The sequence below is a fragment of the Scleropages formosus genome, chromosome 21 (assembly GCF_900964775.1).
Source record: "Scleropages formosus chromosome 21, fSclFor1.1, whole genome shotgun sequence".
Taxonomy (NCBI): Eukaryota; Metazoa; Chordata; class Actinopteri; order Osteoglossiformes; family Osteoglossidae; genus Scleropages; species Scleropages formosus.
Window position 1 is genome coordinate 21,973,077 of NC_041826.1, and position 23,008 is coordinate 21,996,084.

Genomic DNA, 23,008 nt, shown 5'->3' on the forward strand with positions numbered 1-23,008 from the left:
AACACACACATCTTTGTCCTCCCCTCATCCACCGCTGTTCCGCAAACACGTTTTGCATGAATTTTCCTGAAGTCTTGCAATCGACAGCTAGCCGCCAACACCCCTTATTTGACTAGAAAATGTACTGTAACTGGATTTGTTTTGTACAAAATGAGTCACCCTCACCAGAATAGTGGACCTATAAGTCATCTTATTAAGAAAAAGACTGGAAGTGCCTCACCGTTGAGTATTTTTACCTGAAAATTTGGCCCACACAGGTACAGGTCATGTTGTGATGCTAATAGGGGTTATTTTAAAGTGTCGGTACATTGATTCGGATGAACTTCTGCTTCTGTGTGGTTAGCGTGCTTCCCCCACTTCATTTCTGTGTCATTTTCACAGAGTAAATGTTTTCTTTGAATTTTCACACTTGTGGAAAGGATACGTATGTGTTTTCTCTGAAGAGACACATCCTTTTTTACTGTTTTAACGGGCAATACTAACTTCTGCTGTTATGTACAATCTCAACACAGCTACTTCATTATCTATGATGAGTTGTGGAATTTCATTAGCTATATTTTAAAATAACTCGTCGAAACTTTGTGCAGAGAAGCATTCTGAGGCGATTCGGCTGAACGACGGAGGGCTCGCGAACGTTTCGCGCGCGCGACTGCAAGTACAAGAAGCATCGCAGCATACTGGTGTTATCGCTTCGTTTCATCGCTGTTTGTTTACACATTTGCTTAGTGTAGACTTCATGCAAAAGCAAAAAAAAAAGTTAGTGTTTGGGGTGTCAGGGGGCAAGAGCGCTCGTGCAGAGAAAGAGGAACACGCCGCCTTTTTTTTCCCGCCCGCCCCCCTCCTTCTCTCAAGACGTCGCGCGGCTTCGCCAACTTCATTCGCGGCAGCGGCACGAGGAGAGCCGGAGCAGCGCGCGCGGGAGCGACATGCCCAGTTACACGGTTACCGTGGCCACCGGCAGCCAGTGGTTCGCGGGGACGGACGACTACGTGTACGTGACTCTGGTGGGCACGGAGAAGTGCAGCGAGAAGACCCTGCTGGACAAACCGCTGTACAACGACTTCGAGAGGGGGGCGGTAAGAGGCGACCTTCTTCACCCTGATGAAGTTGTCGAATTGAGCTGTTGAACTTCGGCCGGGGTAAAGTACCTCAGTCGAGGGTACGACAGCGGGAGCGGGATGCGAGTGGCAGGAAGGTGACGGAGCGCTAACCAGTGCGCTCCCTAGTGGTCAACTCGATGACGATGGGTGGGGGAAAAAAGGTCATCGAGCGCCGGGAATTCAGTAACAAATCAAGGTTTGTCACAAGAGACAATTTAGTCTGTCTGCTTCATTTTTTATCACGTTATCTTTTAGGTGACTAACTCTTACTGCAAGATAATTATGAAGACTGATGAAGTTTTCCACAGCTCTTCTTGCGATGGGCAGACAAAACCACATTTACCACATGAACCATATGAGGAACTTGTGAAGGACTCAAGTTTGGAATTTACCTGAGTTTGTGAGGCATGCAGTATCACAATCATTCTGAATTGTTACATGGCTTATAAAAAAAGTTAATTATTTATCCATTAAGGGGGGCACGGTGGCGCAGTGGGTTGGACCGGGTCCTGCTCTCCGGTGGGTCTGGGGTTCGAGTCCCGCTTGGGGTGCCTTGCGACGGACTGGTGTCCCGTCCTGGGTGCGTCCCCTCCCCCTCCGGCCTTACCCCGTGTTGCCGGGTAGGCTCCGGTTCCCCGCGACCCCGTATGGGACGAGCGGTTCAGACAGTGTGTGTGTTTATCCATTTAGATTACACTTTCTCCAAAGTGACTTACAATGTTAAGCTACTTTACCATTATTTACCTATTTATACAGCTGGGTAATTTTACTGGAGCAATTTAGGGTAAGTACCTTGCTCAAGGGTACCACAGCTACAGGTGCGATTCAAACCTGCAACCTTTGGGTTCAAAGGAACCAGCTCTCTCCGCTGTGCCACCCGCTGTCTTCGCAACTAGTTATTTATCATTCACTGAGAATAAATACATTTGCATTGAGGTCAAAACGTTTTGCACTGTGCACACGCACAACATGTTGTTCTCATTTGTGTGCATCTCTAAAAAAGAGGACATCCTAAAAGCTGTTTGGAAGAAATGTGACGTGAACTTTGACGTCTGTCTGCGGTTCTATCGCAGTCTGCTCGCTGATATTCACCTAAGGTGAGACAAATCAGTGGGGTCTCAAAAGCTTTTTAGGAAACATTGAGTGAGGTTACGCTTCCCCTGCCGGGCTCCCACGTATCCAGTTGGGGAAGAATCGCCTGTTTGACTGCAATTTTCTAGATTCTTAGGAGAACTGAGAAAGGTTCATGTTTATGAACCTTTCTCAGTTCTCCTATATAGTATACGTTTATGAAAAGCTGGGGTCTTACCGTGTTTTTACTGCTTTGTGTGATTTATGGTGGGCTCTGGGGGATTTCTGAAGCTAGAGGTGTATGAGCAGGATGCATCTGTCTGCTTTGCTCGTGCTGCCAGGATGGTAACGTATAGTTTGGGGGGGTTAGAGTTTCTTTGGCGTGGGATGTAACTTTTTTTCTTCACCTTGTTTGTTTTTTTCCTTTACTTCATACATTATTTGTTTAGTAAAATTTCTTCCTTATGAATTTTTTAGCAGTTGGTGTGAATTAGTGTGCAGAGTATAGCTCCACACACACATTGTCTGAAACCGCTTGTCCCAAGTGGGGTCATGGCAAACCAGAGCGCAAGGGGACACACCCAGGATGGGACAGCAGCCGATCATAAGGCACCCCAAGCAGGACTCGAACCCCAGACCCGCCAGAGACCAGGACCTGGCCAAACCTGCTGCGCTACCGCACCCCTCCTTAGTTTCATAGACATAAATTTATATTTTTTCGTGTTTTTCATTCAAATGGTTTTGTGCATTTAGAAAATTTGTTTCTACAATAATGGGTTTCAGTTTACAATAACAGGCTTGGATTCACACTTTAATGTTTAAATATATCCAAGATAATGAAACGAACCTGTTCACATATTTTTATGCACTACAAAGCAGCTTTCAACAGTAAAACAACTTGTCCGTGTAACCATTCATATATGTGATGTAAAACACAGAGTTTTAATTTGATAAAGTACAGCAACTACTGTACATCTGCAGAGAACAGCACTTGTCCTGTTTGATACAGTCTGATATCTGTTCCGATGGGTGTGTGGTGGTTATGTAGGAGATACTGGCGGTAACAAGATTTCCAACTGAAGCGTGACATTCCTTCATCGATTCAGTGAAAAGGCATAAATTGTCTCAGTCGACTTTACTGACAATCTTTTACAGCAGGATTAATCAATTCAATTATCTGAATTATCAGTATGAAACCCAACAATTTTTTGTATTTTTTTTCAAAAGTAAAGAACTTTACTCTTTTTTAAATTTGTTCTGTGATTGCAGTGCTGCAGCATAAACCACATTGTTGTTTGCTGTCCTTGTGTCATTAAAAATCTAATTTAGCTGTAGCGAGGAGATCCTGCTGGTGTGAGTCACATAATGACAAGTGCGTGCATGTAGGGTGTACAGTGTACTATATTCAGGTAATAACACAAAGCTTTACTCTAACATCTCAAAAACTCCATCCTGCACATTATGTGAATTATTTTAATGAATGAAGGGTAAAGCAAAGTAATGGGCATTGGTCATTGTAATATACAAATCAGATTCATATCAACTCTCATTCTGTTTTTACTGAAATTTGTTGCATATTGCTCTTGTCCCTCTGTAGAGGGTGGCCAATGTTCACTAGGTATTTCAAGTGCTGTTTTCTAAGCGGTCATGTCCTCTTCCTCAGCACTTGATCTAATACTCACTTCCTGCTGCTGCGGCAATAGTGGCTAATATTCTCAGTGTGTTTATTTCTTGCTTCTGTGTTTCCACCCTTTGGCGGTCCTCCACGAGCAAATTAAATAGCAAAAAGCAATGCATTCTCAGTAGGTCTGAGTTTAGCCAGCAGTTTTACGCCTTGAAACATAAGATCAGAACCATTCCCTCTGGGCCGGAGGGTGGGAAGTGCCTAAAATTCAGATAAATTTTGTTTTGCACAAAAAAAAAGAAAAGTGCAGTCTAGGCTGATGTGAGAGAATAGTTCTTCCCCTTCTGCAACATTTCACATGTCACACGGGTCATCATATCTGCAGTAGTGAGTACTGAAAATTATGATAAAATTTAAAAAATCAACCATCTGCAACAGAACTGGTCACAAGCATGGTACACGGAAATAAAACCGTCCCTTGAAAATGCTTAGATTCTAATACATGACAAATGCATTTGAAATCTTTACTGTAGTCAGTATTCCCTGTAGAGTTGGAGCATTCTACATTGTTTTGGATAATTGTTAAAAAGGAGGAAAATGGCAAGTGCGTAACTGAACCATATTAATTAAACTACTACATGTGTACCGCAAGCACAAGTACCATGATCAAAGGGTACTAAAGTAGGGGTGAGACTAGAACCAGGATCCTTTGTTATTGCATTAGAAGGTCTACACAACCTACTGTACACATGACCTTTTACTGAAGTAATTAGAAAAACAAAAGTGTACTCTGAGATTGGACTATGCTTTGTCAGCACTTTAACATACTGTGTATATTGTGCATCTTTGGCCACCAGTGTTTAAAAGGATATTGCTGCATTACAGCTGAACGCATAACAACAAAAATTACTTTTTCATACAACCTTCTCACAGGTAATTCAAGCCAAGCCTCTTTAACAAAGGTAGCAGAGATTTATGAGCCGAGGATGAAGAATGCACATTTCTTCAAGGCACTGATTAAGCATATCCTCAATACCTTTTTTTAAATCAAAGTCAGGAAGTCATGTATGAAGTCTCTGATGATGATCAAGGCAACTCATAGCTATTGCTGGTTCTATTTCAAAAACAGGTGGACTCGTATGATATCAATGTTACAGAAGATCTTGGCGATATCGAGCTGGTAAAGATTGAGAAGCGAAAGTATTGGATGCAAGATGACTGGTACTGCAAGTACATCACCGTGAAGACGCCAGCGGGAGACTACATAGAGTTCCCCTGTTTCCGATGGGTGACCGATGACAAAGAGATTATCCTCCGAGATGGACGTGGTACGTACTCACAGGGGACATGTGTACCTCCTTAGACATTGGTGGGTGTGTGTCATTCTCCATCTATACGGCTCTAATTCTTCCTGTTCTTGTCATCAGCACGACTACCACAGAATGACAAGACCAGAGTGGCAAAGCAGCACAGACGCAAAGAGCTGGAGTTACGCCAGAAGGTGTACAGGTGGGCCATCCTAAGAGAGCCTCTGCTGTCTTAACATAAATACAATACAGTCAACATGACTTATATAGGCAATTAAATGTTGTCTTATGAAAGGATAATCTTATTTAGTCTATTAATATGATCACAGAAAAAATCCAGAATCCAAAAAACTGAGAAATCAAACTCAATAATCAGCAGTTAATTCCATTAACCTTCTGAAATCACTGATGGTTCATCTGCAGTGCAAACTCAGTTAAAGCTTTACTTCCAGTTTTATACTGGACAGATTTGGCAGTAATGGGGGTCTGGGGTATGGCTATGTAGCTGAAACCCCCTCTTAATTCTACCCGCTCTTTCCCGTTTAAAGTGGCAAACTCTGGATTTCGATACCCAGGTGTCGCAGGTTCGATCCTCTTGAACTTGAACAGACTTGCTGTGTGTGGGTATAGAGTCCACTTCACACCACCGGAGACTTAACATCTTTGCCTTTCATTCTGAAATTTCATAAGATCCCATCCCAAGAACTTTACTTGGCAAAGAAACGTATTTTCATGTTGTGGTTAACTCCTGAAGTTCCCTCTCTAAACATGTAGATGACAAGTGTTTAAATTTCTACGATTTGAAAAACTGACATTTGATTTGCACGATAATCCTAATGAACTCTGGAAAATGTGGACACGCTTCTGGAAATTACCATAAAGCGCTGAATGATCATACCTGGGATAAACTGGGACTTTTTGACCCCGAGCCCTGTTTGTGGACATAGTTGCTTGTTCTCGGTGTACCGTCTCTTACCTGTATGCTGTTGCGAGCCTGTGCTGTTTATAAAACCAATAAAAAAAAGGAGTAAGAGGATTAGCATGGTTATGAGGTATTGGCAGCAGAGCCTGCAGTGACTTCAAACTCTGGGAATGAGGTAAGAGGAACTTGCCTGGACAGAGTTAACATAAATTACCAGTGTCAGCAGCCCTGCAGCCAGAAGTCTGCATTGTAACCTTTGGCTTTGAAGAACAGCACGATGTGACCAGGGCACAGGAGCAACTGCACCATTAATCGTAGGTAATTGCATGGAGAAGCGCTCTAGTAAGGCCTGTACTACCTGGCTTTCTCTTTTTTCTAAGGTGGAGGGAATGGCACCCCGGCTTCCCAATGAGCATCGATGCCAACACCCACAAGGAGCTCCCCCGGGACATCCAGTTTGACAGCGAGAAAGGAATCGACTTTGTGCTCAACTATAGCAAGGCGTGAGCATGACATCCAGTACCACGGCTGTTCTTCATCTAAGGACTAGTGGTGTTACATAACCGGTTAAGGGTTTCAGAGAGACTCATTCATGTTGGTTGGTCAGTCAGTCAGTCAGTTACAGCAATCGCTGTGAGATGAATGGTAAGACCATAGGCACCATGTTACGCCTCCATCAGCGTTGCAACGCAGCTACAGCGCAAATGAAATGAAACCAGCAATGAAATAAGCCGAGCTGACAGGAAGCGAGGAAGAGCTGTGAATGCTGGTGTTAACCTATCCTTTATTAACTCATGACTAATCAAATATTTTCGTAACACGAATTTCGTGCCTCCAATTCCCCTTTTACTTCCTGTATTTTACAGAGCTAAGTAAAATGAGCGCTTGTGCCTGTCTGTTCCAGGATCGAGAACCTCTACGTGAACCGGTTCATGCACATGTTCCAGTCCTCGTGGAATGACTTTGCTGATTTTGAGCGCATCTTTGTGAGAATCAGCAACACCATCTCAGGTTGGCAGTGACTCAAGGGCTGCTCTTCTGCAGCTCGTATTTGGCGCAAAGTGGGGCAATCGCACATGAACCGAGTGCAGCGATTCCGAATCCTTAGGAAGGTCCTTTGGGAAGGCCCCTGAGCGGTTCAGACAGGGTTCACCCTGCCATTCCAGGCTTTTCATGCCATAAATCAACCTCGGAACTGCAATGCAACCCCAGTACGAGTTGGTTCAACTCCCATTACAAGTGGTTGCTAACTTGCACAAGGGAGCAGTCTTGAAAACACATTTGCATAGCAGTGGTCAAGGGCTGAGATAAGACAGTTTGTTCTAATGCACGTAAGCAATGTTTACTATGAGTAATCGCAAGCTCACGGAGGTGTTTCCAGTAAAACATTGCAAATGAAAAGACACCTCCCATATATGAAGCCCATGCTCAGAGCGATAGCCACCAAGTCAAACTTCAAATGTCAGAAACTCAGCTGATGGGGGTTAGGGTCATCCTTGAGTACACATCGGCGACCAGATTTTGAGCGTTGAGGTGTCTCGAATGATCGGTCCACAGGTTGACGTCATGGAACCTGTTGCATGACCAATATTTCCTATTGTCCCTGGCAGAGTACGTGATGCAGCACTGGCAGGAGGACTTCATGTTTGGGTACCAGTTTTTAAATGGCTGCAACCCGGTCATGATGCAGAAGAGCACAAAGATTCCGGACAATTTCCCCGTCACCAGTGCCATGGTGGAGTCCTGCCTGGAGAGGGATCTCACCCTGGAAGAGGAGGTGAAGGTGAGCCTATAAAGCTCACCTTGGACCCACAGAGGAGGTCAATGAGGAACAGCGCCTTAAAAAATGTTCCCATTTACTGAGGACATTTCCCTCAGCCATGGTCATCCAGGGGACACTGCTGAGAAACACAAGAACCATCTTAAATACTATGTTCTTGTTCTAGGCTCTTTCCTAAGAGTTTAAAAAGTCCTTTGACAAGCTTCCTCATATTCCACTTGTGTGGGAATAAAGACATTTAGAAAAAATTCTACTTTTTTTCCCCATTTAATTGAAAGGAACTCTAATTAGCCTTAAGTGGCACCACTGAAGTAACATTAGTTCATATAACAGATTTTTCCATGTATATATATGTATGTGTGTGTGAATACATATAGATATAGAGAGAGAGCCATTGGCCTTCAGGTTGCATGTGGATTTTTCTCTAATCTTCGGTGTGTTGTGTGTAGGCAGGAAACATCTATATTGCAGATTACGCCATTATGGAAGGCATCAGCCCCAATTCCACGGACCCCTGCACTCTGCAGTATCTGGCGGCACCCATCTGTATGCTGTACAAGAACGTCCAGAACAAAATCCTCCCAATTGCTATCCAGGTAACATACCACTCCATGCAGGGCAGCATCAGTGACAGTCCTTCAGGAACCGTATACCATGTACCTTTACGTGCTGCTTGCTTACAGTGCATGTAACACAGTGGTCAGAACTCAGAGGTTCCAAGTATAAATTCCACCTCTTGGTGTCGTACCCTTGAATGAGACACTTCCCCATAAAATACTGTGGTAAACACTCCCCAGTTGTATAAATGAATAAACCATTGTAAGTTGCTCTGGAAAAAAAGGAGCAGCTAAATGAATAAATGTAAACAGATGGTTGACATGGTACATTACTGTGATTTAGTTACTTTGAATGAGTAGATATTCTGCCAAAGTCCAAAGTCGGACCAATACTTTCACAGGCATTACTAGAGTAAGGATTTTGTCTTTTCTACAGCTGGGACAAACTCCAGGGGAGGACAACCCCATTTTCCTTCCCACCGATGACAAATACGACTGGTTGCTGGCCAAGATCTGGGTGCGGTCATCTGACTTCCACGTGCATCAAACCGTAACACACCTCCTGCGTACTCACCTGATCTCCGAGGTGTTTGGGATCGCCATGTTCCGGCAGCTCCCGGCCGTCCATCCAGCGTTTAAGGCGAGTCCCGAGATGGACTCTCGGATGATTTGCTGTGGAGGGCAGTCATAGATTCACAGTGCAAGGCATCACATTGTTTCGGGGGGGGGGGGGTTGCTAATTTGCATGGTTTCTTACATTTCTGAGGCAGTACTACGTACCGCTGCATTTTTTTTTTTACACTTAGTGTTTTTCCCCCCCCCCACAGTTGCTTCTTCCTCATATTCGTTTCACCATCGCCATCAACACCAAAGCCAGAGAGCAGCTTATCTGTGAATGTGGACTCTTTGATAAGGTGGGTTTATGTCCGTTGACAACCAAACAAATGCTCATTAAGATCTGCTGCAGAAATTCCACCTTCATATTTTCATAATGGGAGGAGGGTGTTTTCACAAAACCAGACGCTGCAGAGAAGTGTGTTTCAGGTTTGCGGCATGATGTTGCAATGGTGTGAGAGACTGTGCTCAGTCTGCAGAGGCACTAGTGTGTGTGTTGGCCTCTAGGTTCAGTGTTGAAGTTCAAATTGTTTTATTGTCATTCCTCTATATAGCTTGTATACAGTGGAACAAAATTTAATTTCTTCGGAGACCATGGTGCAACACAGAGCGAGGAGGGAGACCGACCATTTGTCCTGGGGGAGCTTGGGGGATGTCAGTTTGAGGAAGTCTAATGAGATGACATGTGTTTGGGCTGAAGGCTAATGGCACTGGAGGGGGAGGCCATGTGGAGCTGGTGCAGAAGTCCATGAAGACCTTCACATACAAATCCCTTTGCTTCCCTGAGGCCATCAAGGCCCGTGGCCTGGAAAGCGAGGAAGAATTGCCCTATTACTACTACCGAGATGATGGACTGAGGGTCTGGAAAGCAGTCCAAAGGTGAGGTCAAGAGATGCTGGTGATGATGCATGTCATGCAATTGGTCTGTTCCTGTACAATTCCACAGTAACTGCTTTCTTTAGTGCAACTCTAATCATCATCACTGTCGAACTGATCTCGTAATGAGCCTCTGTGTTTCGGTAGCTTTGTCACAGATATAGTGAGCATCTACTACAGCAGCGATGAGACTGTGCAGGACGACGAGGAGATCCAGGCCTTTGTCAAGGACGTGTGTAGCTTTGGAATGCAGGACCAAGACGAATGCGGTGGGTAAAACCAGCTCTGCTCTTTTCCTAAAACTGGGTGGCTCAAAATGACATCGTGAGACGGATGATATCAAAGAAAATAAAGCAGAACCACCCAACCACTGTAAGGGTGATGCATGGATGTGAGGGTTAGTTAACTACGCTTCCTGTGTCTTGCATCACAAAGTAGATTTCCTCTAAACGGCAACTTCCTGATGGTAAACCAAAAAAGACATTTTGAAACCAAAGGACACTTCATACCACTTCAAAACCAAACTCAATGCTCCCCTCAGCTAGGACTATCAAAGAAATCCTCATCACCCTTCTAAAACATGCTCACGGTGAAATGCTGTAAATGACCACACTACATGCAGGGCCTGCTTGTGCCTGTTTGTCTGACCTCAGAGTTCCCCAAGTCCCTGAAGACGCGGGAGCAGCTCATCGAGTACCTGACAACAGTGATCTTCACCGCTTCAGCACAGCACGCCAGCATCAACTTTGGACAGGTAGGCACCCCAGCAAGATGGACCTCGGACCTTAAGCTACGTCATACCGAACGGGCACACACTTTCCTCTTCCACTCAAACGGAAGAGACCACAAACCACCCAGAGAGTGACAGTCTATTGGTTGGTGGTGCCACCATCTGGCGGAACCAGTCAGCTAGCCATCAACAACTGGTGTTAGAAAACACAGTGAAATGTACTGTAATAATCAGTATGCTAGACTGTGAAAGAGGTACCTAGGTGGCATGCAGGTTCTTTGTTGAAGAGCTTATTCTGAGGTCAGCTCTGCTGCGTTTCCTAAATTAGTGCCGTCAGCAGTATCTACTTCCTCAGTCTAGTATGAGCCTCCCCGTCTGGAGCCCACACAGGAAATGGTAAAACAGGCCGTGGTTGAGGGTCTCGTCTCAAACGTCAAACCATCTTCCTTCTTCCTAACTGGCTGTAGGCAGTGCACTCTAGTGTGGTGTGTCTAGTGTTGGGAGACACCTTAGATACTGGTGTTCATTGAGAGATGCCTTGGAGAAAAGTGTCTGCCAAATGGATCAGTGGACACACTACGGGCAGCTCAGAGTCAGTGGTGTCCTCAGACTGAGAGAGGAAACAGGAGCATCTTTAGGAACCTGAAGAACACAGGAAGAATGTGCAAACTCCACACAGAGCGAGTGGCAATCAAACTTACATCCTGAGCGTGGGTTCCTGCAGGCACCAGTGCTACCTGCTGTGCCACCCACATGCTCTGCTATGATACAATTTAGTCGCATTTATTCTTTGTACCATCTCAGTATGAACACAGGAAGTATTTGACCTAATAAAAGATTTAAAACAAATTGTTTTCACATACAATTTTGTCAGTATAAAACAGAACTTTGTCCTTTATTGTGAAGTTTCACTTGCCACAAATTAAGGATTTTGCTTTTAAATCTGAGTTCATTGTGACTGAATACAACTGCAGTCTTTGCTACTTAATTCTAAATTGCAACACGAGTTATTCGTATATTTGATACAAGACTACATGGACCTTAAACTGGAGAGCACAGCTGGCTTGACGCACGCAGCAAAAACAGATGTTCAAAAGTGCATCTGGCTGGTTTCAGTAAATTAACAGCCACAGCAGTGCATTTCGAATTGCCGTATGCCCCACTCTGGCAAAAGCTCTTCGGCCGTCTAGAAGTTTCCTGAGGTTTCTCTGTCCTCTCTGCTCCAGTATGACTGGTGCTCCTGGATCCCCAATTCTCCCCCCACGATGCGCAAGGCACCACCCACCAAGAAGGGCACAGTGACGGTGCAGCACATCATCGAGAGCCTTCCCGACCGCGGTCGCTCCTGCTGGCACCTTGGCGCCGTGTGGGCCCTCAGCCAGTTCCAGGAGAACGAGGTGAGCCAGCAAACCAGTTCGTAAACCGCCCTTTCTTCACACACAAGATCCTTCGGCAAGAACTGATGGCCATGAACTTCACATTCATCGTGAGCGTGCCTGGACAGTAGTAGTATTCATGTGTGAAAGCAACTGGATTGTGTTTAATGTTCCTCTTGAAAAGGTCTCCACTGTGCAGTGTGTTGCACCGTAAACTGTACAAAGGGGGGGGGGGGGGGGAAGCGATACACCCTAGAGCACCACAACCTTTGTTTTCACTACCCCAGTTCACGTGAAGAGAAAAGCCTCATTAGTACCTGCAATGGGACTTTGCATAATAAATTCTGTACAGACAAATGACTTCCTGCGGAGGAAAGTCCTACAAGAACCAGTGCAGTAGATTCTGCGCTCGGTGCGCCAACGTCACGAGAGCCCTTGCAGGACCGATTGTGACACTCGTGCACCATGTTTCCCCACAGCTGTTTTTAGGCATGTACCCCGATGAACATTTCACGGAGAAGCCAGCGAAAGCAGCCATGGAGAAATTCCGCAAAAAGCTCACGGAGATCACCAGTTTCATCAAGAGCAGGAACGAGGGCAAGAAGCTGCCCTATTATTACCTGTCGCCGGACCGCATCCCCAACAGCGTTGCCGTGTAGCAGCCCTTCACCGCAGCTTTTCCTGAAACAGGTAAAATACGTCTCCTCGCTATGTTACAGATGCAATGGAGCCGACGGGTATTTTGGGAGTACCATGTTGCAAAGTGTTGCTCTGCGGTTCAGTATGACAATGTTATTTTTATTTACGTTTTTTTTTTTTTTTTTTTTTTAAATGCAGTGTCTCCAAGCTGAGAGGAAATGAGTCGCCAGACGTTGAGACAGACAGACAGACAGACGCGCACGCACACACACACACACACACACACACACACACACCTGTGAACATGGGATGCAGCTCAGGAAACATAAGACGACTCCACATGCCCTTTCACAGGATACTTCAGTTGTCTAATACTGCTGTTGTCATTGAGTTTGATAAATGTTTTAAAATAGTCAAGAGCACTGAAAACTGCCATATTCATAAAGACGTGAGCAAAACTAAAATATACTGGTCTTTGGACAGATATGTACGCTTTTGTTTATTGCTCTGGTCAGTCACCTGTTTAAAACATGTCATGTCAGCCAAAAAAAAAAAAATTTTAAAAATCTAGTTACCTTCTGAGCCATTATAATTGGGAAAGGTATAGCGCACCTACAAAACACACACGCGCTGCTGCTCAGGGGTCTTACAGTAGCGCTTTTCGTCTAGTTGGGGAGTCAGAAGACTAATGGCCTGGATGGACATTACAACATTTATAACTTTATGGAGAAACATGGGCAGACAGCTGCAGAAATAAAAAGGTTCATATCAATTTTTATTACTTTTTTAAACAATTGTTTAAAGGGAAAAAAAAAAACTCAAAAATCAATAAATTTATAACAGTACTTGCAACCAAATTCCACACAAATGCATCAAATAAATTCAAAGTCAGAATACGAAATACAGTTGGGAAATATCAAATATCACCACAGAAAGGCGAGTCAAGTATTGTGATTTTATGCCTATCATACACTTAAAGCAAATTGAAAGAGGAGATGTGAGAGCACATGTCAAGGACCACACACGTCCACGGGGTGAATTTGGTAGCGTTTTTGTGCCGTGTCTTTTTTTTTTTTTTTGTTCTACACTTGATGGGAAAAGCTTTGCGAATTGTGAACTTTCGGACCAGGTTCAAAACGATAGAGCCGCTTACAGGGCTTTCACTGTCAAAGAAGGTTTAATATTACTACGAGTTCCAAGAGAACAAACCAGACCAGGGGAGGATATATTTAAATAAGGAGCAATCATTTGGACAGAAAGCGTTCAGTCTGTCATTGTCAGTATTTTCTCATCCTCAGTCGTCTGGAGTCGATGATGCTCTCCGGAACTTTCCATGCCACCGCTTCGCAATGGTCTCTCAACTGTAACAAAAACGTACTACCCAAACTTTACACTTTAACTTTAAAAAGTTCACAGCACACACTAGTGAAACTGATCAGGGTACAAAACTGGCTGTGTGGGGCAGGGGAACTGTCCGGAGAGCCAGAAGTGTGTGTGGCGCAGTCAGGTTTACGGGCGAGGCATCTTTACCGGAAAGGGGAGGATGGGGACTGAGCTGGGGGAAGATCGGTAGTCATCTCAGTTTCGCACCTGCAACTTAACATTTACTATTGTTGCTATACAGAAACCACACTTAAAACGGTAAGAAACAAAAGTCTGTTTTCGTCTTTTGTCTACATATACAAACAGAATAAACGGAACCAATCCACCCTATAAACAACATCAACAGGAAATGGATAAATCATCTTTTTAACAAAGGATAATTGCACTTCAAAACAGCCATTTGCACCTGCTTTGGGGATTATAACATGTTTATGATACATTTATGAGGCCTCTGCCAAAGTGACATTCCCTCCAGCAGGTGGCAGCACTGCTCTGTGACGTCATGGGCAGTGGGGCTTCCAGGAACAGACATTTATCGCTGTTGGTTACGCTGTCTATGTTTTTAAAAGTGACAAACAGTGTGGCATGAAAGGAACTTGGAAATGCTGAAAATGTACAAAATGTAACTGATGGAAAGAGCCATATTTTACCCACTGTTAATTTTCTCCACCCAGCAGATGCCAGTGGGCTGAATTCACCACCTTCTAGTTCCATCAAGCAGCTATAGTTATACTTGTGCCCCCAATCAGGGAAAAGGAATTTTACTGACCAAAAACCGCATGATGCTTTTGGGTCACTCCTTCGAAAATTAATATGACACAAAACGCTGCGTGATTGGCTGAGTGAGACAATGCTGTCGGAAGCCAATGAAAAGAGGCGCATCAAAGAACACTGAGGAACATTGAAGAGAAAAGACAAAACGGGAGACGGACGAACAGATAAACCATTCAGGAAAACACGGTCGTAACACCAGGTGGACTCAGGAAGGGTTAATGAAGCATGAGGAACAATTTTATCAAATGGTCTGCACACGATCAGGAAGGAAAAAAAAAAAAAACAAAACATTTTAACAAGGTTAAAAACAGTGCTGCAAAAAAAAAAAAAAAAAAAAAGCCAGTCCTCGTGAAATGTTGCATCATTTTGACAGATTTGGCAAGAAAATTCTCATCATTTGTAGAAAAGTGTATGTAAAAAGCTGACATTCTCTCAGTTCTGATGGGTTCACCTGGGGGAAAACCAAGTATGGTTTACTTTGACTTGAATGACCGAAAAAGGCAGGGCGTCACTGGTATCATTAACCACAGCAACAAAACTGGCCACGGAACCAAACAATCGGACCATTTGCGCTGAAGTCTCAAAAAAGAAAAAAAAAAAAAAAAACCCCACAGGAAATCTTTTCAACTTCACCTTTTTTTGCTCCACACAATGTATGAATTTGGGCATACAAAATCATATAAAAAGGAACATTTAACTTCAAGTTTCTCTGTATAATACACACATTATAAAGCAATTTATTCATAGTAAAAGAGGAGAGCTGTTGTAGTGGAAAGAAAAAGTGCTTGAATACATGGTATGGACATCAGACCTCGCATAAGTAACCTTAACTCACTTACCAGGTGTGGTACAACAGCAGTAAACGGCAGTAGTAAGAATGCTCGCGGTCCGTGTCGAGGGGCTCATACCAAGTAGTCCACAGCGCACAGGAATGAGACCAACGCAAACACTGCAGAGCCCTAGTGGCAGTGGCTGCAGCTGCATCGCACCTGCAGGGGGCGTCATACCCGGTGGGTCATACGTGAAGGATTTCCATGCCGTAGTCCTCCGTTTCGGCGTACTGCGAAGAGTTTGTGTCCGACTGCATAGGTGCCAGGGCTTCCTTGTTCTCGCAGTTTGGCTCCATGAGAACCGGTTTCTCGAAAATTATGTGTTTACACGTCTCTGGGCGGTTCTGCACATATATGACTCTGTTGTAGGCCTTGAGCCTCCGCCACAGCTGGATGTACACCTTGCATTGTACGTACATGAACACTAGTCCACCCGTGAAACCGATGGCCACCACCACCAGCTTGGTCCAGAACGGCCACTCCAGTATACCTGCGGTGCAAAGGCACAGCAACATGGTGTAAAAACACACACGTCCAAAGCCTTGATAATGAACATAAGATCATGAGTGCAGAACACACCAACACAAAAAACTGTTGTCGTATTTCTTGAGGCTACACCAAGATTTATTTATTTTAAATTCAAAGAAAACCTTTCAGCTATTTTCAGATATGCCAAACTGTATGGATAAACGTTGTGAAACATCATTATTCCCCCAACGGTTTTTCTTTTCGGTCACTTCTGTATCAGCCTGCACTATGTCCATGTCTGCCAGGAAGTAGAGGGCAGATGACACATGGTCCTCTGGCTCACATCTCCCCTCTGCTGCTCTGGTTCCTTTCCTCTTTGCACTGTCTGTTTGTCTGTCTGTGTGTGTGTCTGTGTGTGTGTGTGCGCGCGCAACATAATTTCAACTACTGGAAACCAACTTGCAGGAACCTGGCAGAGAAGCAGAATGCGCCTGTGCAGCAGCCCAGCTCAACTCAAGCACTTCCCCAACTGTGCCTTGGTTACACAGCTGCTGGGAGCCTGGCTGGCAAATGACACCTCACACTCGAGTCACGGTGCGCATACACACTTACTCATAAGTGAATGACAAAAAACTTGACACACCATGTTCACATGGGCAGTGTGTATTTGAACCAACGCTGTGGCCTGGGATACCTGTGCACTCTTGGTGCTCACAGAGCCGGGATCTAACACATAGTCCAGTGGCTGACGGGTGGGAGGAGCGCGGGCAGAATGCAGGATCAACACGGGCTCTGCTGCCCTGATGGTCACTACTGAACAGTAGGCCTCGCTGCTTAGCTCACTGCAGCAACCGGCGCTGCTGCCGATTGCTGGGTAGCAGAGGAGCACGATGCCATGGTAACAGTGTACACCATGCCCCATTTGCATACTCGTAGGTTCGACTGCCTCCTACTTCCTGCACGCGTGTCCCGGGGCAGACTGCACACTTCCTCATGTTCCTTCACTGCTGAGACAGTTGCCACCTGTTGCCGTGTGTTAAGTTCATGCACAGCAAGACACACACAGAGAGCTCCACTCTACAGCACACAGGGTAGCGACCGCTTCCAGGTGCACTGCCGTTCTCAAACTGCAACACACACGTGCCAGCGAGGATGCGCAATCGTGTCAGATGCATGTGTGCATGACGCCATGATTTCAGCTCCGCCATGCTGGAAATGGAGGGGTGGTCACAAAACAATGACGTTCACCTGTTACTGCTGCAGTGTGACGTTTTAAAGGTAAACAAGGTGATATATTAAAGGGAGAAATGTTTACCTGGTATTCTTCCGGCTGCATGGTTAAAAAAGTTCATGGATAACGCATTACTAAAAATATGCGGTAGCCAAGAGAAGACTCATTAGTGGGTCATGTTAGACATACAGTACATTCAGTCTAAGAGGCTTATCTTTGTTATTCCAAAACACCTCAGCTCTGCTGTATCTGTTTACTAACCTCCCCCGCACCACTGCAAGCTTCTTGACAATCATTAAAATGATATCTACAGTGACCTTCTCTCCTAGGTACATTTTCATCCCACACACTGCAATGTATTCCTTTCACACCATAGGCTGTTTAACCCATTTTAAGTTATCAGAGCTACCAAAAAGTTACCATACTAGGATCTGGAGTCGCCTTTAACGAATGTTTTACCACTTCATGAATGAAAAACAAGTAATACCACTAGCCCTTGTACAGGTAAAAGCTCATAGTTAGACAGAAGCTTGAGGCTAGCACTAACATCCTGTAATGCCAAACACAGGAGAGAAAGATACAGAGCGAGAGGAGCCAGGCTTTGGCTATATACCACTAGCCTGACCTTGTTTGAGTTCCTCGGCGGTGCGGTCAATGAGCACATACAGGGACCACACCACGCAGGTGATGGCGATGACGTGAAAGGTGACGGAGCACATGATCTTCCGCCTCTCGCTGGGCGTCATCTGGAGCTTTTCCCACTGAGAAAAAGTTGCAGACGTTAAAACACTGGAGGAGGAAGATGAAGCGACAATGTGAGGATCAAAGACGCTCAGATGTAGCCCCGTCGGCACGATCCTCCCACCTTGCGCAGTGGCTTCAGCTTGGTCTCCATGATGAACTGGAACTTGCAGAGTTCGCAACAGCGTGTGTCGGAGCTCTTGATCCATTGCTGCAGGCAGGACTGATGGACAAAGCGCAAGCTGCCCGTACAGTGACACGGGGTGATCAGTGGGCTATCCTCGTCCCCCTCGCAGTGGCAGATCCTGCAAGTGTCAAAGACTGCACTCGTTTTCAGGTTTTGGCAACATCAGTGTAAGTTACTGCTTTACATTACACCATCTACCCAAGAAACTGTGATGAGAGCAATAACTCAATGTCCCAAACAGTCTATAAAACGTTACGTTTCCTGTATGAGCCTTCAGATGGTTTAACTCCCTGCTGAAGGTGCCAAAACACCTTCATTTTACATATCCTAATGGTGTGCCCTGTTACCCACTGGTTATTTATAGGATTATTTCCCCTCTTTCAGAGAGAACTCATACAAAAACACTTGCAGGAACATATAAAGCTCTCCTCTGATCACCGATGTATCACATTCAGCCCGTTGGCCTTCGGTGAACCGACTTCTCTGCTGGGGCAACAGAACAGCTCTGTTAACATTAATGTCACCCTAATGAATATAATGGGATGACACACAGGGAGAATATTGGGGAACTTTATTATGACCCATTACAGCACTAATTCACACAGACATTCACAACTCCTTAAGCGTAGTGTCGATCCTCTTTACTCTGTGCGAAGTTCAGAGTACAGTCTAGTACAAACTAATGACAAATTACAACATTTCAAAATCCCAAAGTAAAAACTAAATCAGGCTAAGTTTAATAACTCTACCAAAACCAGGGCAAAAACTGATCTATTTAATTTAGAAGTAGCCATACTGCATTTAATGTCCTATTACGACTAGTACACCTAATGCACTCGCATGTGTATGTTACCGACGTGGCTAATAACGCAACAAATTCAAAAAGATGAAGCAGGGTACGTCAGAGAAAACACACATCACCCAGAAATATTCGCAAAACAAAACCCTACATGTTGTACAACTGGTATATAAATATAGTTATTAGTAAGTCACAAGCCTGCAGTTTATGCAATTACACTTTAACCCATCATCCTGTGTTCTTCCCCTTTGCTAATCCCGATTCACATTCCTAAAAAAGACTTAACCCTAAAGACTACTGACATTACGTAACAGAATCGACTGGAATAGCTGACACACTAGGGGTTTTCTTTCTGAAGGAAAAGAAAGTCACTCCAGAAAAAATTAGGAGGAAATCTAATTTTCTCTAATGATAATATGAAGAAAGTTCTCTCACACTCACATACACTCACACGGCGGGTCGGACTGGGTCCTGCTCTCCGGTGGGTCTGGGGGTTCGAGTCCCACTTGGGGTGCCTTGCGATAGACTGACGTCCCATCCTGGGTGTGTCCCCTCCCCCTCCAGCCTTACGCCCTGTGTTGCCAGGTTAGGCTCTGGCTCCCCGCGACCCCGAATGGGACAAGCGGTTCAGAAAATGTGTGTGTGAAGAAAGTTAAATCAGTCAAATTTACATTGTTAATGAAGTTACTGATCTCCTCTTTCAGAACAGGGTAACTGCCAGCCTCAGAAGCCCCTTAAATGAGTTAATATGTAACTGGTTACGCTATAAACTTTAGTCAAAGCAATACTTTCTGTTCCTTTTGTTCACATTTCATTAAGTAAATACAGAACAACCTAATCAAGGCTGCCAGGACGAATTAAGAAACTGCACGCTAAGTTACACCATAGCCTTTCCCAAACTTCAACAGAACAAGACGTAATCTTGTAAACATTTAAGCATTTGTCCATAAAGCGCCGTCCTCCCAAATCATTTGAACGCAGAGCAGCGGTGATTTCACCCCAGAGCCCAGAGGACACTTTCCACCAAGTGTGTGTGTGGAGCACAACAGCTGCATTGATACCTGCCAACACACAGCAGCTGGGACTCAGGCTTACTGAAACATAAGAGCTGTTGTGCACATATAGCCCCTTCATTACATTGGGTGGACATTTTTTCCACAGTGTGTGCCGACAATGGATGTTACTTGTGATTTTACTCAGGAAACAAACATTTACATTTATTTGACGCTTCTCTCCAAAGCATTTACATTTACTCACTTAGCAGACGCTTTTCTCCAAAGGATACTATGCAGTGTTACTAGACCACCCACCTTATTCACCAAGGTTACTTACACTGCTAGATACACAAAGCAACTTAAACTGTTAATCTACTTATCCATTATACAGCTGGGTAATTTTATTGGCGTAATTTAGGGTAAGTACCATGCTCAAGGGTACTACAGCTGGAGGTGGGATTTGAACCTGCAGCCTTTGGGTCTAAAAGGAACAGCTCTAACCACTACCCTACCAGCTGTCCCAAGAACAACACATTTTTAACAAGTGTTGGTCCAAAACCTGCACTCCAACAGCTGAACTCTCCAAGGCTGGAGACACTTTGAGAGCTCTCTCTGCAGACTCTTTCCTAAAGATGTGTGTCCTGTGGCCAAGACTCTGAAGGGTGTGGACATGGGATTCATGCCCAGGGACCCAACTGTGATCTGTGCGACACGGCAGCCATTTAGAAAAGCCGCAGAGGCTTCGGAAAAATTCAGAAGGTTGGTGTCCACACCAATCAGCATCCAAAAAGCACTTCAAACACACCCTCTCTTTGGCTGAAGCTGCATTCTTACGGAGATTCAAAAATCATGAGGAGCCATCAATTACATCTAGGGCAAATCTCAGGCGAGCTACAGGGCATCATCCACGTGCCGTGCTTCTCAGAGGACGCTAAGCATTTCCGAAACTCAGGGGGTCATAAACAGGTCAGATGGTGGAGTGATTAAGTGTCTGCAAGGAAACACCACCTTTGAAGATGAATCTACATACACTGGAGGTAATGCCACCGCTATGCATTTGGCTCACTGCACCGCCATGAAATGTCACAGTATCACTTGGATTTCGCTGCAGCGAAATTGATGGTGATCAATGAAAGGCAACAAACACGTGAACTAACACCTTGAAGCTGCTGGCCAACTATAAAATACACGTGCCATGCAGCTCTTGTGTGTCATGCCAGGGACTTCATCAGCTAACACACAAACACAGAGGACTGCCCCTGTGCTCTGAGGAGGGAAGGGAAGGGAAGGCTGGACAAGAAGCAGGAAGCAGGCTGTAGAGGAAGCTGCAGTGGGGTGGCAGGAGTCCAGGGCACCAACCTGCAAGAATCACCCGAGAGCGAATAGGGTGAGAGCGGGGCGGTTTTCTCAGACAAGGGGGAGGAGCAGCGGTCCAGATCGCTGTCCTCCTCCAGGGAGCAGAGGGGAGCTTTGTGCTGCCACGCAGGCTCTTCCTCAAACACTTCATCATCGCCGGGTGAGTCGACGCAGCTGGAGTCGTTGCCCCCTAAGAGGGAGCTGGAGGACCGGGCCACATGTAGGCGAGAGGCATAGCTGCCCAGGTTGCTCGTGGTGGAGGAGTTTGGGAAAGGGGGGAAGAGCTGCATAACATGTGGTCTCCTCTGCAGGTCTGGCTGGAGAAAGAGGCCTTCAAGAGCCTGGCCTGGCACTCCACCTATCAGCTTGAAGTTTGTTGTGAGGGACGGAGCGCCGCCGTGGAAGGGTTGGGCTAGGGGTGTCCAGGGCTGAGGCTCAGGGGCCAGCTCACCCTCTGAGCACGTCCTGTCAATGAAGCGCAGGCCGCTAGAGAGGCCATCGAGCCGGGACCCCATATCATTGAGCGACCTGGAAAACCTGAACGGACTGTTCACCTTCAGCAGGGATAGCCACTCTTGGCTGAAAGGACTCCTGGCCTTGGCCTTAGGGGCAGGGCCTGGGCACAGGGTTGCCACCGGGAGCCCCGTTCCACCCGAGCTCCTGGCACTGGGGCCTAGGAGCACCACCGTGGTCTGCATGGGCTGCGCGGGGGCAGCATACACACTCGTCACATGTGAACTGCATGCAGGGCAGGGCCGGTGATGTAAGGAGAAGGGGAGAGGGGAAAAAAAAAGAGGCAGGAAGAAGAGGAAATGAAGCAAAAAAGAGTTAGTCTGTAGACAAGCTTTGAGGATGGACAGGGAATCGTGTCCCTGTGTGACAAGCTGGATCGCCGTTCTGGAGATTCCACACCAGCCCCTAAGAGATGTGTCCTTGTCTTTCCAGACACGTAACAATCCCCACGGTACATTCCTGCCGTTTCCCGAGTAACCAGTAATCCTAGGGCCTTGTGGTAGCCCGGTGCTGCAAACCCGATCCACAGAAACTCCACAGTGTGTGTCCCAGTTGAAGACCAACCCAGCTAACTCCCTGCAAGCAACACTGCTATGGGGTCTTGAGGGAGTTCTCAAAAAAAAAAAAAGAAAAAAAAAAAAAAAAAGAGAGACAGACATTGAACTGGTTGGGATTTCTTACAACTGCATCCCCCACCCCCACAGAACACCCTTAGTAGCCAGCACCCTACCTATGATGCCCAGCTATTTGAGGAAACCTGGGTCACTGAAACACACCTGCAGATGTCCTGGTTGGAAGGCGTAACAGATGTCCTTGTGAAGCTGCAGGGCACGTTCATGGAGGTGGGACTTCCTGCCTGAAGAATCAACGAAGCAGAAGTTCCTGTTAATAAATCTCCGCTGCTTTATTTTAAGATTTTTAGGAAAGAAAAAAAGAAAAAAAAAAGTGGGCATTTCTTCATGATCTGCAGCATAGACTTCAAACTGCAGAGTGATCATGACTTTCCCATTTATCAATAAATCTACACATTTACTCAGACATGTCAAAACCATATTAGTGTGTATTAGCAATAATGCTCATTGTCTAGCAACCAGCAGGAGACACCACTCGCTGTCAGGATTTGAGAAAGATTTA

At 45.4% G+C, this 23,008-nt stretch overlaps 2 protein-coding genes across 4 annotated transcripts in view; one reads left to right on the forward strand and one right to left on the reverse strand.

Annotated features, from left to right (window-relative positions):
• Positions 1–792: 792 nt before the first annotated feature.
• alox5a (arachidonate 5-lipoxygenase a) lies at positions 793–13,540 on the forward strand. Its single transcript, XM_018730229.2, has 15 exons — positions 793–1,076; positions 4,925–5,123; positions 5,223–5,304; positions 6,405–6,527; positions 6,929–7,035; positions 7,635–7,807; positions 8,254–8,400; positions 8,798–9,001; positions 9,189–9,275; positions 9,677–9,855; positions 10,000–10,121; positions 10,506–10,606; positions 11,809–11,979; positions 12,438–12,648; positions 12,796–13,540. Exons 1-14 carry the CDS (start codon positions 927–929, stop codon positions 12,615–12,617), a joined length of 2,025 nt encoding a protein of 674 aa, XP_018585745.1. The 5' UTR covers positions 793–926; the 3' UTR covers positions 12,618–12,648; positions 12,796–13,540.
• A 121-nt stretch (positions 13,541–13,661) lies between these two features.
• The window catches only part of marchf8 (membrane-associated ring finger (C3HC4) 8), a 29,720-nt gene continuing 20,373 nt past the window's right edge, over positions 13,662–23,008 (reverse strand). The window contains exons 4-9 of one of the 3 annotated variants that reach the window (XM_018730185.2): positions 22,651–22,730; positions 21,365–22,099; positions 18,149–18,329; positions 17,909–18,044; positions 17,368–17,382; positions 13,662–16,074 (exon numbers count right to left, since the gene is read on the reverse strand). In XM_018730185.2, the coding sequence (XP_018585701.1) occupies positions 15,770–16,074; positions 17,368–17,382; positions 17,909–18,044; positions 18,149–18,329; positions 21,365–22,099; positions 22,651–22,730 (1,452 nt within the window). In that variant the 3' untranslated portion in view covers positions 13,662–15,769. Of the gene's footprint in view, positions 16,075–17,367; positions 17,383–17,908; positions 18,045–18,148; positions 18,330–21,364; positions 22,124–22,650; positions 22,731–23,008 lie in introns of those variants that run through there. The other 2 variants (XM_018730184.2, XM_018730183.2) reach the window with 2 other exon arrangements.